The following is a 16,244-nucleotide window of genomic DNA, read 5'->3' as shown; positions in this document are numbered from 1 at the left end:
GAGGGGGATGGGGAATCTAGGATGGTAAAACAAAAGGCAAGGTATGCAGGACACAAGAATTGGGAAATTATTTGCTGAGAACATATATGTTGACGTGCTTGATTGAGCCAATGCACAGTGTATTTTGGATGGAAAATTCATTTGTGTGTTGTGATGGGGAAAAAAATATAATAAAAAAAGAAATTCTGAAATGCCACCCTGCTCACACTATGGACCCTTCCATCCCAGATTTGGACAAGAGAAGTGATATGGAAAAGAGCTGCTGTCTCTCAACGACCCGGCTCTTCCCAGAGCAGGAATATTCCTAGAGCCACCATGCCTGCCTTTCCCCTCAGCAACTATGACTCAAGATTCACTTCCCATTTTAATTACGTTTTCAGCTTGTAATATATAGTGAAGGAAATAAACACTAAGCATTTATTCCCTACTTTATAAGTGTACACTGTTCTTTATGTGTCCTAGACGTACTGCAAGCTTCAAGCCCTGGGGGTGTAGAAGTGAGTTCTCATATGCCTTAAAAAAATCAAACCTAGGGACCAGCAGATGGCATAATGGTAATGCTGCTGGACTCCCGTGGAGTTGACCATGGGTGCAAGTCTTGGACCTAGTACGTGTATGCCCAAAAACCTGAGAGGAGAATGGAGAAGGAATTTGTGACATAGCCAGCCCCCCAAGGGGTGATTTTTCACTTTCTATCTCTCTGTCTCTCTGTCTCTCCATGTCTCTCTATCTCTCCAGTGAGCACACATGCCCTACAGCAAAAACTCTCTTAAAAACCGTAAAAACCACAAAACCCCAAAGCTATAGTGGTTGGCCCTGTAGCCTAGTGGTTTTCCCAGGGTTGGCCCTATTGTCTAGAGGTTAAGGGAGCTAGATCCCACTGACTAACTATGATTTGAGTCCTGGTCCTGGCGGCTTGAAAAACATGTCAGGCGTGTGTGTCCCAAATCCCAACAAGATGGAAAAATGGAAGAGAAGGGATTACAGTGTGACCACGCCCCACTGATGGGTGTTTCTCCTTTTCTCTCTGGCAAGCCCATGTGCCATCTGGCAATTAAAAACAAAACAAACAAACAAAAAACAAAAGTACAGTCCTGTCAGAGCAGTTTTTTTATTCTAAAACTGACCCAACTGCAGAGTATATGAAAAAGTAGAAAATAATTACAGCATGAATTACAGGAAGGGAATAAACGCATCCTACATTTCGCTTCGAAACAAGATCACATATTAAGCAACCTTACACAATGTTCTCCCATCTCTACTAAACACCAAACAGGAGAGAACAAGCTTAAACTGTGAAAAATGTCTTACACGAAGATGTTCCTCGTGAGGACGTTTTCAGCCATGCACCCTTCTACCCATCCAATCACACTAGAATAGTTTATAATAGAAAGTGAGCTTCAAGGGGAAGAAAGATTTTCTGAAATACTGGCAAAATTTTTTCTCTCTCTGGACAGTTTAACTATTGACCAATTTGTACACAGTAGAGGGGATAAAAAACTTTCAAAGTGGAAAATGTCAAGTATTTCCCTGTTTCCAAAATGAATTTTCACCTGAACTTGGCCTTGCTAGTCTCAAACCATCGTGCTTGTCCTCTAAACACAATGCCTTCCACTAGGTGTGAATGACCAGCCTTACCAGGACATGCTCCCAGTTCTGCATCAGGTAAATGTCAGCTTGATCGATGACCAGAAGCTCGATGGAAGACAGAAAGTCAAAATCTCTCTTCTTCTCTCCTTCTCCACCAATAATTGTCCTCAAGCCCAGAGGGGAAGCGATGAGGATGTCCGAGGAGTAGAAGGGAGCGTAGAGTCGGATGCTCCTCTGAAGTATGGCTACTCCTACACAAAACAACCCGTGACACATCAGTTTGCTAGTCACCACCAAGTCACCACCTTCCACCTCTCAAAGCGTCCCCCACTCCCCACATCTACATTCCCCTTATAACTGTGCTCGCATTGCTTTCCTTATTAAAAAAACAATAGTAGTCAGCCTTTGTATCTACAGTGCCTTCTACAATAGTTTCTACTTTACCATCGGACTCCACTGAAATGACTTTTTAAAAGAATTATTCAATTTTATTTACCATTATTATTTTAATTTGTTACAGGATACATAATGCACCCATGAGAGAGAGAGAGAGAGAGCGAGAGAGAGAGAGAAAGCGAGGAAGCAAGCTGCCAGGTCCGAGGCAGTCACTGTGGTTGGCCATGTGGGAGTCTAGCAACTTAACCACCGCGTCACCTGCTGGCCCTTGAAATGACTCTTGCTAGGCTCCCTGACAGCCCTCGGTTATCAAGTCAATAAACACTTTTTAGGGCTTCTTACCAGGAATGAACAAGTGGTATGTTAAACACATCCTTCTCTGAAATGCTCTTTTCCTTACAAACAGTTTCTACAACTTCAATTTCACTTCTGCTTCTAGCACTGACCTGGCCCTTATCTGTCTTTCCAGATCCAAATACCTCTTCTTCCACAAACTCCTGGATATACCTGTCAGTTTTACTCTCATTCTACATTAAGTTTTAACAGATTTACTCAGTAACCATGGCTTTAACATCACCTTCACACAAATCTATAGCTCCTGCCATCTCTTCCCTGAGCTCCAGGCCAATACTAACTGCTTGCTGAACACCTGCAGGCGTCTCAAACAAATCGTCTGCTCGTCCCCATGCCTTACATTCCAGCCATAATGAAGCCTGTGACTGTTGGGTCATTCCAGGCTTAGTCGCCCTGGTGTCTCTGCATAGGCAGTCTCCTCTCCGAAATGCACCACTCTAACCATCTCACTTATTTAACTGGATAAATTCTAATAGTACTAGTTTCACCTAGTACAGATGGCACCTCCTCTGCCAGGAGGGCCTTCCCTAACTAACTTACCTCCATTTTGAGTAAACGACTCTATTTTAAATGTTTTCAGAATACCAGTTTCATTTATCATCCTGTTTTGTCAGTTCTCCCTTAGCAAGACTCTCAGCAAAGGAACTGTAACTTTAAGTTCTAAACCCCCAGCTTCTTAACAGCACCTGACTCACTATAGATACTCAATAAGTGTTTTGAATGAGTCCATGTAATTAATAAACATTTTTCCAAAAACTACTCTCTCAAGATACAATCAATCAAGAAAATGAGAGCTGAATGACAAGCAAAAACGTGCCAGTCTGGATGGGAGTAAGTCGCACACGGACGTAATTGAGGGGCAAGCACTCGATACGGTGGGAAGGAGGTAAGTCCATCCACCCTTCCACTTGAGCAGTCTATTCAGCCTCCCCAGAATGACCACACCAGCCTGTCACATCCAACCACCCTGAGAAACTCCTACAGTGCTGGACTCTGTGCCACCAGCTACAGGTGTGCTGAGACATAGATCATAAATGTGCATGTGCTTCTCATATGGCCTCATAAACTCTCTCCACCCCATTGTTCTTCCCACTAGCCAAGGCAAGACAAGCCCTAGCAAGCATGATGCCTCAATGAGGAGGCTGAGTCCATGACCCTTCGAGAAGGCCTGACTCCAGGCTCCGGCTGCGGCTGTATGTACTTTCACCCCCAGGCCTCACAGTGTCTCCTTGACAAGGAGGAATTACCGATCCTGAAGTGGTCATCGATGTTGCCCACGAACACAGCCTCATAATCCTCGGGCCTCTTCAGGTTGGGTGGTCTCTCTTCGGGATCTGACCCGTACTCTCCCTGAAACCTCTTTTTGTTGCTCACAATAATTTTCTTCTTGCTGTCGCCCTCAAGGAGACTGATGAAAAGCTGTACCACCCGCAGAGCGGCTTCCCGGAAGGGCACCACTATCAGTACCTGTGGAAGGACAATGGCAATGTTGGTGGGGACAAGGAGAAGCATGGCAGCTCGAAGTATAACTGTGGAGGAGGTGGAGCTTTTAAAAACCACTACGTACAGCAGGAGCCCTAGCCAGGGGTCGGATCTGGGTTATTTCTTTTGCAAAGGGCCTGGCTCGGCACTAGAGGCTGAGTCCCTTCTGTATCCACGGCACCATGTCCTATGGACTTCAGTCTCATGGCTCCAGAGGAGACATTTCTCAAGCAAAAACCCAAAATGCTATTAGGACAAGCTAATGCCTGTAACGGATGTGCCCACCAGCAAAAACTCAAGGATATAAATGCATAGCTTGTTGAGGCAAGGAGTCTTACTCCACCACCTTAGTGCAGTATTTTTATCCGTAAGTCCCATTGAATCATATAGGAAACTTGAAAAAGCCAGTAGAGACGAAATTAACGTATGAGTTTATTGGGGCCAGAAGGTGGCATGGTGGTTAAAGCACTGGACTCCCACATGGTCAATCGCAGTTTTCGTCCTAGACATGGTGGTTTGCTTTCTCACTTTCCCTTTCTCTCTAGTTCTGGTCAAATTAAAATAATAATGATGATAATGATAATAGTAAAAAATGAAAAAAATAATTATAAACAAAGGTGAGTTTACTTTGGCACAAAAATATCTGAAACCAGCCAGTTTTTTTTCACAATATACATTTTCCGTGAACTTTTTGAAGATACTTGAATATGTTTATAACTAAATGGAGTAAGTAGAGAAGACATGAAACTAGTAAGGAAAAGGATTTAAACATCATTACTTTTTTTTTTTTTTTCAAGTTGCTTTTTTTTTTTGGAGTGATTTTCACTGTAGGGCGCGTGCGCTCGCCAGACAGACTGAGAGAGACATAGAGACAGAAAGCGAGAAATCACCCCCCAGGGGGGATGGGCAGGCCGCAATCCCTTCTCCTCCATTCTCCTCTCGGGATCTTGGGCACGCACGCCCACGTGCCCGGCGTGAGTTTTAAGCCACCGGGTCCGGGACGCGAACCGCGGTCGACTACGTGGGAGTCCAGCGACATAGCCATTACGCTAACTGCTGGTTCCCGACATCATTACTTTTCTGGTGTATTTTCTAGTATATTTTTCAGAAGAGATGACTTAGAGTTTCTGAAATAAGACCATATCTTGATGAAAAACAAAACAAAACAGAGCTTGGTTTTCCAAGCATTTCTAAAAATACTTAAGAGTTACCAGAGAATAAAAATCAGATGCTCAATAATGGTTGATTTTATAAACAATATGATCAATGGACAGAACTCTAGTCAAACTTAGGATTCACAAATTATACTGCATGGGTAATCTCTTATTCTTCTATGAGACTCTAAATAAAAATGGATAAATCTGTAATCCTGATCTTCTAGACTCTGAAGTAGCTTCCCAAAAGTCAGCTTTCCTAGCCACAGGAGTACAGTCACTCAGCAAGACTAGCACAGGAGGGTAGACCAGGAGTCAAGTGGGCTGAGCTACTCTCCCAGTGTCACCTCAGTGTCTGCTCTTTGGTTTCCCCAGCTATCAAATAAGGGGGTCTGACAGAGAAATCTCAAAAAGCCAAACCTGCATTAAAATCCTAGAATAGCAAGACTGGCACAGGAGGGTAGACCAAGTGGGCTGAGCTACTCTCCCAGTGTCACCTCAGTGTCTGCTCTTTGGTTTCCCCAGCTATCAAATAAGGGGGTCTGACAGAGAAATCTCAAAAAGCCAAACCTGCATTAAAATCCTAGAATCAAACAGACAACTCTGAAGAGATGAGGCTTCTTCAGTATGGAGACGTAGGCTAAGAAGGGCATAGGACCTCGCTCCATACCAACATGAAAAGTAGACAGAATTCAAAGACATAACCCCTTAAAGCCTCGAATCCACTGGAGCTTAGACTTATAGGAACAAAATATGTAATCATCACCTTAAGCACCAATAACTTTATAGTGGCAAATGTTTTTTTTTTTCTCAAAAAGTTCACTTAATTATGTGGCTTAGGGGAGGGAATCCTTGGTTCTAATCCCATTTCTGCTACTCTCTTCCTGGTTCTCCTCAGCAAGACCCTCTATGAATGTGGGTCTCTGTCCACAGTGCTAATGCGTAGGCTCGTTAAGATCCTGTCTAATTCTGAGAACCACAAAGAGAAGGTTTATAATTGAAGTTATTTATGTATAGGTGGGTTTATCTTTAAGGGCAGCATTGTGAAATACCTTCTCACAAGTTTCCAGCGAGGCCTGCTGTCAAGAGCAGTCCACTGATCTGTCTGCAGCTCTGCTAACTCCTGGCTCACTTAACATGCTCACTTTGGGCTTATTCATTATTCCAGTCAGTTACAAAAACACCCAAGTAAAAGGCACCTGCAGGGCAGTGTCTTACAGCCTTTTTGCAGGAGAGCTTTCCTGCTGCAACTCACCTTAGGCCTTGTTAGCCCTTGGTCCCTGAAGTCGTCATCATCCCCCACACCAAGTTTCTGGCTCCGGCGCCTGCTATTGTTGCCCAGCACCTGGGCATTGGCTTTCAGGACGTGATTTATCACATGCAGGCAGTACACATGGCGGATCTCTTCCCCATTCTTCAGGGCAGTCCTTTCTGGGTAGAACAGGTCCCGGTAAGAATTCATAATTAAGAAGAGTTCTTTCTGGAGAGGGGTAAAAGGGCTGCTTGATTGTTGGGGACCAGATAGGAACTGGCTGTTAGTCTTAGCCCAAGTAGATCCCAAAGGTTTTTGAAGATGAAGTGACTTTAAGTCAATATCCTTCGAGGGTTTAAATGTTTCCAACTTCTGGAACTTGGATGAAAAGACAAGCTGGCCCAGGATGGGCCACTAGGGGAAAGACAGATCAAGAACTAAATCAGAAATGAGAAATAATACCTTACATTCACACAGTACTTTATATTATTTACCATAAACTTCCATGATTTCTAGATTATCTTATTTAATACCCCCACCAGGCCTGCAAAGTAGATATAATACACTACAGCTTAGGAAACATTGAAGTTCAAACAGAGGCTATGTGATCTAAATGAAGTTGACAAAGGAGGAAATGGAGTTGAGGGCTAGATTCCAAAGTTCCTGACACCAAATGTGAGCTCTTTATCAGTGTTTCCTACATTGCTCTGTGGAATATAGGCTGACACAAGGCAAAATTCATTCAAAAACAAGGAGCTCTGTGGTCGAGTGACTTTGGTAAACACCACAAAATTCAGTCCCGCAGGGAGATTCACAATGTCTGTTAGATACTAAAGGTTGTGACAAGAAGTCTGTCCACTCTAACACAAATGTTTCCAAACTTATTTGGGCATGGCATGATTTTTTTCTTTTTATTTTTTTCCTATTGTAATAGACACATCTACCTGAATCCTAAGGAATACTACTTGGCAAAAAAAGGTATTTGGGAATTCCTGCACTGTAGCAAAACTGCTGATCTAAAACTAGGACGAGTTCAGCAATATAAAGAACTACTGATAGCTGAAGCAGCTTGGACAAATCTCCAGGGAATTAAACAGAGTGAAAAAAGTCAATCTCAAAAGGTTACATACTGTATGGTACCACCTATTTGAGACTTTGGACATGACAGGATTACAGAAACGGAGGCCGGATTAGTGGTTATCAGAGGTTAGAAATGGGGGGGTGAGAGGGGAGGTACATGGAGGTAGATGTGGTTATGAAAGGACACTGGGGATCTACACCGTCTGGAAACCACCAGTTAGCGTAATGGCTATGTCGCTGGACTCCCACGTAGTCGACCGCAGTTCACGTCCCGGACCCGGTGGCTTAAAACTCACGCCGGGCGCGTGTGCGTGCGTGCCCAAGATCCCAAGAGGAGAATGGAGGAGAAGGGATTGCGGCGTGACCATCCCCACTGGGGGGTGATTTCTCGCTTTCTGTCTCTATGTCTCTCTCTGTCTGGCGAGCGCACGCGCCCTATAGTGAAAAACCTCTCCAAAAAAAAAAAATTATACTCTAAATTCTGAGATGCTCCGGGGACAGTGAGTACAAGAAATGTCTTAAGAAAGGTCTCTTGTGTGATTTTTTACAACTGCATGTGTATATACGATTATTGCCGCAATAAAAATGTCAATCAAAAAAAGGACAATCAACTTTAATGAGTAAAAACATGAGTGAAAACTCTCAGCGATGAAAACAAAAAAGCAGAAACTGTCCCAATACCTGAATAATTTATATGAAAATCTATTTCAGATATTTCAAACAATGAACAGCTGCAGTAACTACTACCTTACTCAACACTGTTTCGCTAAATACTTAATATGTAGTCAATAAGCTAAAGTCAACCCTTGAATAATGAAGGTATTAGGGCACTGAGCCCCTGTCCAATTGAAATTCCTTGTATAAGTTTTGACTCCCCAAAAACTTAACTACTAATAGCTTACTGCTGACTGGAAGTATAAGTAGATTAACATATATGTTGTATGTTACATGAATTACATATTGCATTCTTATAATAAAGTAAGCTAGAGAAAACATTACGAAAATCATAAGAGAAAATATATTTTAAATATTACACTGTATTTTCCCTTGTATTTATTGAAAAATATCTGTATTTACGTGGACTTGTGTGGTTCAATCCCATGTTATTCATGAGCTGGCTGTACGTAAATTTTGAGGTAGGTAATACTGTCCCCCTTTGCCGAATGAGAACAGCCAAGAGCAAGGAGGCAGGAAACATGACAGTTCCTTAGGTCTGTGACAGCCCCTTGCAGATGCTGGTATAAACCCTGTGCACCTGCCTCCAAAGCTACTTTCACCCATCACTACGACCTGGTGCCCTTGCTCCTGCTCTCCAGTGCCTTTTTTAGCTACACCTGTGCCCTATGAGGCTCTGCCAGCCTTCCTATGCTCTGCTTCCCTTCCAAGTCATCAACCACTGGTATGTATCAGGCGTCCCCAACTCCTAAACACCAGATCAGTACCAGTGTGTGGCTGTTAGGAACCGGGTCACAAAGCAGGAGGCAAGTGGTGGGCAAGTGAGTGAAGCTTCCTCTGTACTGAGAGTCGCTCCTCATTGCTCACTTTACTAACTAAGCTCCGCCTCCTGTCAGATGAGCTGGACATTATTAGATTTTCATAGGAGCCCCCAGATGAGACCATCTAGTTGCAGTAAAACAAGCTCAAGGCTCCCACTGATTCTGTATTACTGTAAGTTATATATTGCACTATATACTACAATGTAATAATGGAAATAAATGCACAATAAATGCAGTGCTTCTGAATCATCCTGAAACCATCCCCTTTCTTTCCCCTCCAGTCTATGGAAAAACTGTTTTTCATGAAATTGGTCCCAAGTGCCAAAAAGGTGGGGACCACTGGTATCTATTGTACGACCCGGGAAACTACTAAAACCTAGGACTACTATTTTACATAGCTTTTTCTACTTGTGACTAGGACGATCTATTAACACTTACTTTTAGCTGGTGTGTAGCTTTGGGATTTGTAGCAATAGCCTGAATTTCTTTTTCTTTCAGTTCTTTGTTCACATGTTGTAGAAATGGATCTAATTCAGAAATAAAAAACGTCAATGCACTTAGCACAGAGTAAGTTTCCAGTCTTCCCCTGTGAATGGCATGCTGTTCTCCTTGGCCTTAACATGTTCTCTTGCCATTCTACCTTCCTCATCCTCTAGCCCAGCCCAGAGCTTTTTAAAACCTTCTGACAGGCTCACGTCCCTAAAATATTTCTCTAAACACACTATTTAGCTCAAAAACTTTTAAAGAAATTTCTTCTTCTGAAATTCATGGCACCATAGAAGGCAGTCCAACCTGCCTCTCCACTGTAATTTCTGTACTATACGGCTCTCAAATCCCCCATGGGAGTGATTCCTTGCATTCTGTCTCTCTGTCTGTCTTTCCGGCTAATGCATGTGCCCTATAGCAAAAATCTCTCTTTAAAAAAAAAAAAAAAAAAAAGAGACAAAACAGGGACCAGCAGATGGTGTAACTGTTGCATCACTGGACTCCCACATGGCCAGCCACAGTTCAAGTCCTGGACCTGGAGGCTTGAAACACATGCCAGGCATGTGTGCATGCGGTCCCAAAATCTCAAGAGAAAAATGGAGAAGAAGGAATTGCAGCATGGCCATCCCTCAAAGGGTGATCTTTTGCTTCTGTCTCTCTGTCTCTCCAGAGAGCACATGCACCCTCTAACAAAAAAACTCAAAAAAACAACAAAAATAAAAACAGTTAAATGACCCATTCAAGGCTCCAAATGGTAAAGTTTTAAACAAAATGCACTTAACACTAAATACCTAAGATAAGAGTCAACAATGGGACATAAGAATTCTAGGTGCTAACAATTTTTTATTCACAAAACCACCAGAATTTAGGTTCCTAATGTTTCCTCTGGGTTTTTAAGTTTTTATGGTTTAGAATAGTTTGTACTAAAATTCTACAATTTCTTCCTGCTACTTGTCCTTCTCTGCACAATAGGGAACAGAACTAAATGAGCCAAATGAGGACTGAAATCTCAGCTTCATTAGTGGTAAAACTGGGCTGAAGAATGGCACTCAGGGGCCAACCTGTGGAATGGTAGTCAAGGTGGCTGGATTCCACATGGCTGAATGTACGGTTACCAGATGACTTGAAAAAACGTACAGGGCACATGAGTATGCATGCCCAAAATCCCAAGAGGAGAATGGAAGAGAAGGGACTACAGCATGGCCATCCTGCTCCCCTGGGGGGGAGGGGGATTTCTCACTTTCCCAAGCTCACTCTTTCTAGCGAGCGCATGCGCCCTATAGCAAAATAAGAACAAAAACAAAACAAAACAAAAGAATGGTGCTCAGATCAACGGAAGCAGTCAGGACATAGAATGAGAACAACCTGACTTGCCCACTGAGGCACAGGCTGAGGAACTGGACCTGGAGTAGAGACAGCAGTGACCTGCCCAAGCCTGCCTTTGGCAGGCCTTGTCCAAGTGACTGCCTTCTTGTCACAGGCACCGTCAGGAGGCTAGGAAGACAGAGGAGACAAATGAGGCTTTTGGTTTCTGAGACTCTCACTGGTAACAAGCAGCACTCAGAATAGTCACACCGAGGTTTCACAAACCTGAAGAATTACTGCTGCAATAAGTAAAGGGTAAAAAGAAAAGTGGGAAGTATTTTCTCCTCTTTCTCTTCCTTGCCCAAGGAGCAAATTAGTCTTCTCCTAGCCCCAATTATAGAAATGTGAGGCCTATGGGGTATGGCCTTCCCATCTTTCTTAAGCTGTTTGGTCTCCGCAAGATCTCCCACCACTCCCAAACAGTGATTAACCACTGAAAAACATAAAATTATCTGTTTTTAACTTTATTTATATTAATTTAACCAGAGAGGGACAGAGAAAGAGAGAGAGAGAAAGCAAGATGCCAGGTCCAGGAATCGAGTCACAGCCAGCCATGTGGGAGTCTATCACACCTAACCACCAAGCCACCTGCCACCCCCCACAAAATTATCTTTGATAAGTATTTTTATTTCTCAGCACTAGATCCAGCCACCACACTTCTTTTATTGCTGCTGGTTCCAATAACAGATTAAATATGAATTCATGCACAAACCCAAACTAAGCACCTGGTGAATTCAAACAACACACAGCTCTCTCACCATGCGATGCTTTCATAGAACAGCTGTCTCTACTCTCCTCTTCAAGAAAATTGGTTTCCAGGCTGAACAGTGACTCATGTTTTGCATCTGTGAACTCCTCAGGAGATTCTTGTTCTGATGTGCCAGGTGGTCCTTTCCCATCTTTTCCCTCAGGGTCAGCAGATAAAGCAACATCTACAAGTTTGAGAAACATCTTGTAAAACGACTTACTCACAAATAAACTTTACTCACAAATTAAGGTTTACCGTGGACCCCACATGGTAGGGAATTATGTGTCATCCTGGCTGGCCCACAGTGCACAGATGCTTGGTCAAACAGCCTTCTGAATGTTTCTGTGAGGGTGATTTTGGATGAGATTTATATTACCTTGGCAGACTTTGAGTAAAACAATTACTCTCCACAATGTGGGCGGGCCTCACTGAATCAGGTGAATGCCTGAATAGAACAAAGTCTAATTTTGAACTCCAACTGAAGATCAGCCCCTCCAGGGTCTCCTGTCTGAATGCTTTTAGACTTGAACTACAACTCCTTCCTGAGCCTCAGGTCTGCCAGCCTCCCCCATCAGATATTTTAAGACTCGCTAAACCACCACAATCACATGACCCAATTCTTTAAACAGATCTTCCTCTCCCTCCACATCCTATTAGTTCTGTATCTCTGAAAAACCCTGACCAACATCCAGTTCCAGCTTTCAAAACTTATGCTAAAATGCTAACTAGATACTAAGACAAATGTGAGGAAATATTCACAGAAGTACGATTGTAGCAAATAACTGAAAAGAAAATGTTTATCCAGGAAATACCAATTAAATAAATAATCACATATTATTTACAAGGGAATACTATGTGATTAGGAAGCTAACGTGGGCTGCTGTGACACTGCTCCACAGGCTGTGACCACACTGAAGGACAGGTTCAGTTCTGAAGGCTAGGTGTACCCGCAACTCTGGTGACTTAAGAGGCTGAAGCAGGAGATTGGCAATAGAGTAAGATCCTGCTCTGCAATAAGGAGGGGGAAAAAAAAGAGGCAGCAGCAGCACTTAATGTGAAATCTACAGTAACAGACTTGAGAAAAGGTCCACATTATATTAAAGAAAAAAAGGTAAATTATACAAATGTGTTAAGATTGACACAAATATATGCACATACTTGGACGCACATATATCCCACAAATGTAGTCTGAAAGGTTATATACAACATTAAGAGTGTTCATCTCTGTGTAGTGGGGATATACTGATAGGTTAACTATAGTATCCTCTTGAATTGTTAGAGTAAATACGTTACTTTTGCTCTAAGTTCTTTTCTTTATTTGAGACAGACATGCATGCACACAGGCACCCCAATACAGTCTTCACAACACTCACTATTCACCCCCAGTCTCAGCCAGTCCAGGCCATGGACACGTGTGCATCTGGAATGGTTTTAGGATGTGAACCCAGGACCTTTTCCATGTGGGTCTAGTTATGCAACCACTGCACCACCACCCAGTCCTTACTTTTATACCTTAAAATATGAACGTTTTTATTTTAAAAATCCAAGAAGCAAAGAAAAATAGAAACAAACAAACAAAAAGACCTAAGTCTAGGGCAATAAAATTTTATCACAGTAAAACTTATCAGTTAAAATTCCAATAGTTATACCATAAAGTACTGAAGGGGTTAAAAAAAAAAGGCTGTTAGGAAAAAGATTTTAGATAGTGAGATTCAAAGACACCCACTTAGGGCTGGCTCTGTGGCCTAATGCTTAAGGGAGCTGATTCCCATGTGGCCAACTGTGTAGTTCAAATTCCAGCCCTGGTGGCTTGAAAAACAAGCCAGGCACATACACATGCAAATCCCAAATCCTAAGAGGATGGAGAAATGGAGAAGAAGGAATTGCAACATGACCACACCCCCCTGAACGATACTTTCTCCCTCTCCCTGGGTCTCTTGGGCAAGCATATGAGTCCTCTGGGGGAAAAAAGAAAGTCACCCAGATATGCAAACAATGGAATACTGTTCTAGCAGTACTGAAGACTAATACATCAGCAATTTTTTGAAGGAACCACAAAAATGCAAAAACAAAAGCAGCCAGAAGCAAAGGAGTTAATACTCTCTAATTCCATCTATGTGAATTTCTAGGAGAGAAAAAAACTTACCTATAATGACAGAAAGCAAGTCAGTGATTGCCTGATGGCAGGGGTAGGGACCTGCTTGCAAAAGGACAAGGAGGAAGTGTCGGATGTAAAGGAGATGTTCTGTGTCTTGACAGTGATGGCAATGTACACGTCAGTCCAAACCCATCAAATTGTGTACTTAATAGGATCTATTCTATTGTACCTCAGTGAAGCTGTCTTTAAAGAAAAAAGCCATCTAGAGGTCTGAGTAAGACAGAGTTCCTCTGGGCTTTCCATCCAGCTCTTCCCTGAAGTCATCCCCATATATTCTGGAGTGTGTAGCTGCTGAGCTTCCCCTCGACACCTCATACGCACACAAATGCAAATGTACTGCTTGAAAATACTTATATATTTTTATGTCTATCCTCCATCAAACTTGGTGTCCCTGAAAGTCACAAAGGTCAGAACTATTAAAATATCCTTATTCCTTTGTATTCGAGGGTCTTTCACTAGGATTAATAAAATGTCTGAGATCATAAGCAAACATGGTTTTTTATTTTGTTTTGTTCTGATTTTTCTGGGGAGAGTCATGTGCTTTTATCAGATTCTCACAGATGTAATGAAACCCCACAAGGTTAAGTCTCTGCTTTGGGTCATATACTTACACCCAACTCTTACAGTACGAGGCACTGTGCCCACAGATGCATCTGTCTATGGCCCTGCAAAGATGAAGACCACACACCAAGGACACTTACTCTCATGCATTTCAGTACGCTCGGCTGCCACCTCGTCTTCCACACTGACATCACCACCACCATCATCATTGTTCGTTTCTGCATCTACACTATCTTCTTCCTCCTCCTCTTCTTCCTCCTCATCTTCCTCTTCTTCCTCAGAAACATTTTTTAATGTAGCAAGTAACTTGTGGTACCCAGAAACTTGTTCTGGTTCACTCTCTGCTTCGCTTTCAGAATTTGAAGTATCTGAACTCTCTGGCTAAAAGGAAAACAGGAATTTTTAAAACAAAACTACATTGCTCTCATTGTTACCCTAAAATCATCATCTAGCCAACATATTCAGACTCTTCTAGATAAAAATTAGCTTTTCTACAAATATTATGCCATCTATTTACCCAAGTCCAGCACCCAGTTTATTTAAAATAGCTAATCTACTTACAATTCTAAAACTTAATATTATCTGAACTGCTAATGCCCCAAAGGGGAGGAAAGAAAACTCACTTTTAAAACACAGAGCTTGAGTTTATACTGAGTTTAACTTGTGCCCCAGACATGAAGCTATATGTTTAAAGGAGCAACAGGAAAATCACAAAACAACAGATAATGTGATTTTTTTTTAGTTTGTTTTAATGTGATAAAAACCTTTGTTCATTTTGCTATTTGTGACTTCTTTTATATTGAGCAAAACAGATACTCCTCCTCAGGATTTACTAAGAACCCTCTGGTAAAGTTCTTAACAGGGCCTATTAGGGTAGTCTTTTGTAACGACTTCGAATTCTGACTTCTATACTAGTTATTATGATAGTATTTTTATACACATCTACATTTAAAAGAAATGTAATTAAAATACCAGCTTACATCTAAAATTGAAAGGAACGTAGAAACACAGTTATGCTTTATTATTATATATAACCTTAAAATGAACAACTCAGAGCCAACCATTACAAAGAAGGTATAAAATACAGCTTTACCAGTTGACAGATCAGTGGTTTTGCTTCCTTTTTGGAAACCCTGAGAAGAAACAGACAATATTAAACTATAACCACTAGTATGTAGCAATTAGGGAAAAGTCTAATGATACAACTTTAAATAACAAAGGCAGAATATACCATTACAAGCACATTGTAACTGTAGTCATATAAAAACCACCAGGCAGTTGGACAGGAATCGCAAGAATGTGACAAACATGTAACTGAAAAAGTTTAATGAGGTTACATGACAAATGCTAGTCACACTATCTTACCAAATAAAAGAGCTCAAGACTCGCCTCTTTCTATAGTAATTTTTTTTTTCCTTAAGAGGTTTTTGCTATAGGGCCTGTGCACTCTCCACAAAGAGAAAGACAGAAAGCGAGAAACCACCCCCCAGAGGAGATGGCCACACCGCAATCCCTTCTCCTCCATTCTCCTTTCGGGATCTTGGGCACGCACGCACCAGAGACTGGGTGAGTTTAAGCCACCAGGTCCGGGACTCGAACCGCGGTCGACTACATGGGAGTTAAGCGATATAGCCATTACGCTAACTGCTGGTCCCTATAGTAAAATTCTTAATTTGAATGTCCTTCTAACTGCTGATAAAGTGATGGGATAAGCACTAGTATCATAACCGAGTCTGGAAATTTCCAAAGAAACTACAATTCCGGCTACATCTTCCTTACTGTAAGCGGATAAATCAGTGATGTAGATGGTCCCAACCGAGTTTTTAAAAACACGGATACACACACCCGTTAGGTCTCTAACCACACAAAACATGCCCGCATACCATGGGCGTGTCGTCTAGCTTGAAGTTTAGACATCAACCAAAGGTAGAAGCCCGGAGAAGAGCGCCATCTCGGGGCGGGATGGTGCCAGATCCTCGCGGCCGAACGCCCTGGGCTCGCACAGCGGGCGTCAGCAAGCGTGCCGAGAGGCCGGAGCAGCCCTGGCACTATTGCCGGGGAGCCCAGCCGACCAAATCCGGGGAGCGCCCGCTCCCACCGGGAAACGCGTCTGGCGGCGCGG

General features: G+C 42.5%; 1 protein-coding gene across 3 annotated transcripts in view; it reads right to left on the bottom strand.

Moving 5' to 3' along the window:
* UTP25 (UTP25 small subunit processome component) overlaps positions 1-16,244 on the bottom strand; it is a 28,870-nt gene that overhangs the window by 12,398 nt on the left and 228 nt on the right. For 2 of the 3 annotated variants that reach the window (XM_006159333.3, XM_027776110.1), the window contains exons 2-8: positions 15,216-15,255; positions 14,263-14,503; positions 11,414-11,587; positions 9,243-9,331; positions 6,232-6,642; positions 3,588-3,807; positions 1,639-1,841 (exon numbers count right to left, since the gene is read on the bottom strand). In XM_006159333.3, coding sequence (XP_006159395.1) covers positions 1,639-1,841; positions 3,588-3,807; positions 6,232-6,642; positions 9,243-9,331; positions 11,414-11,587; positions 14,263-14,503; positions 15,216-15,255 — 1,378 coding nt within the window. Of the gene's footprint in view, positions 1-1,638; positions 1,842-3,587; positions 3,808-6,231; positions 6,643-9,242; positions 9,332-11,413; positions 11,588-14,262; positions 14,504-15,215; positions 15,256-16,005; position 16,244 lie in introns of those variants that run through there. The other variant, XM_027776109.1, reaches the window with a different exon arrangement.

The sequence above is a fragment of the Tupaia chinensis genome, unplaced genomic scaffold, assembly GCF_000334495.1.
Source record: "Tupaia chinensis unplaced genomic scaffold, TupChi_1.0 Scaffold000627_1, whole genome shotgun sequence".
Classification (NCBI taxonomy): Eukaryota; Metazoa; Chordata; class Mammalia; order Scandentia; family Tupaiidae; genus Tupaia; species Tupaia belangeri.
The sequence above is the reverse complement of the archived record's forward strand: the minus strand, read 5'-3'. Positions and strand labels throughout refer to the sequence as shown.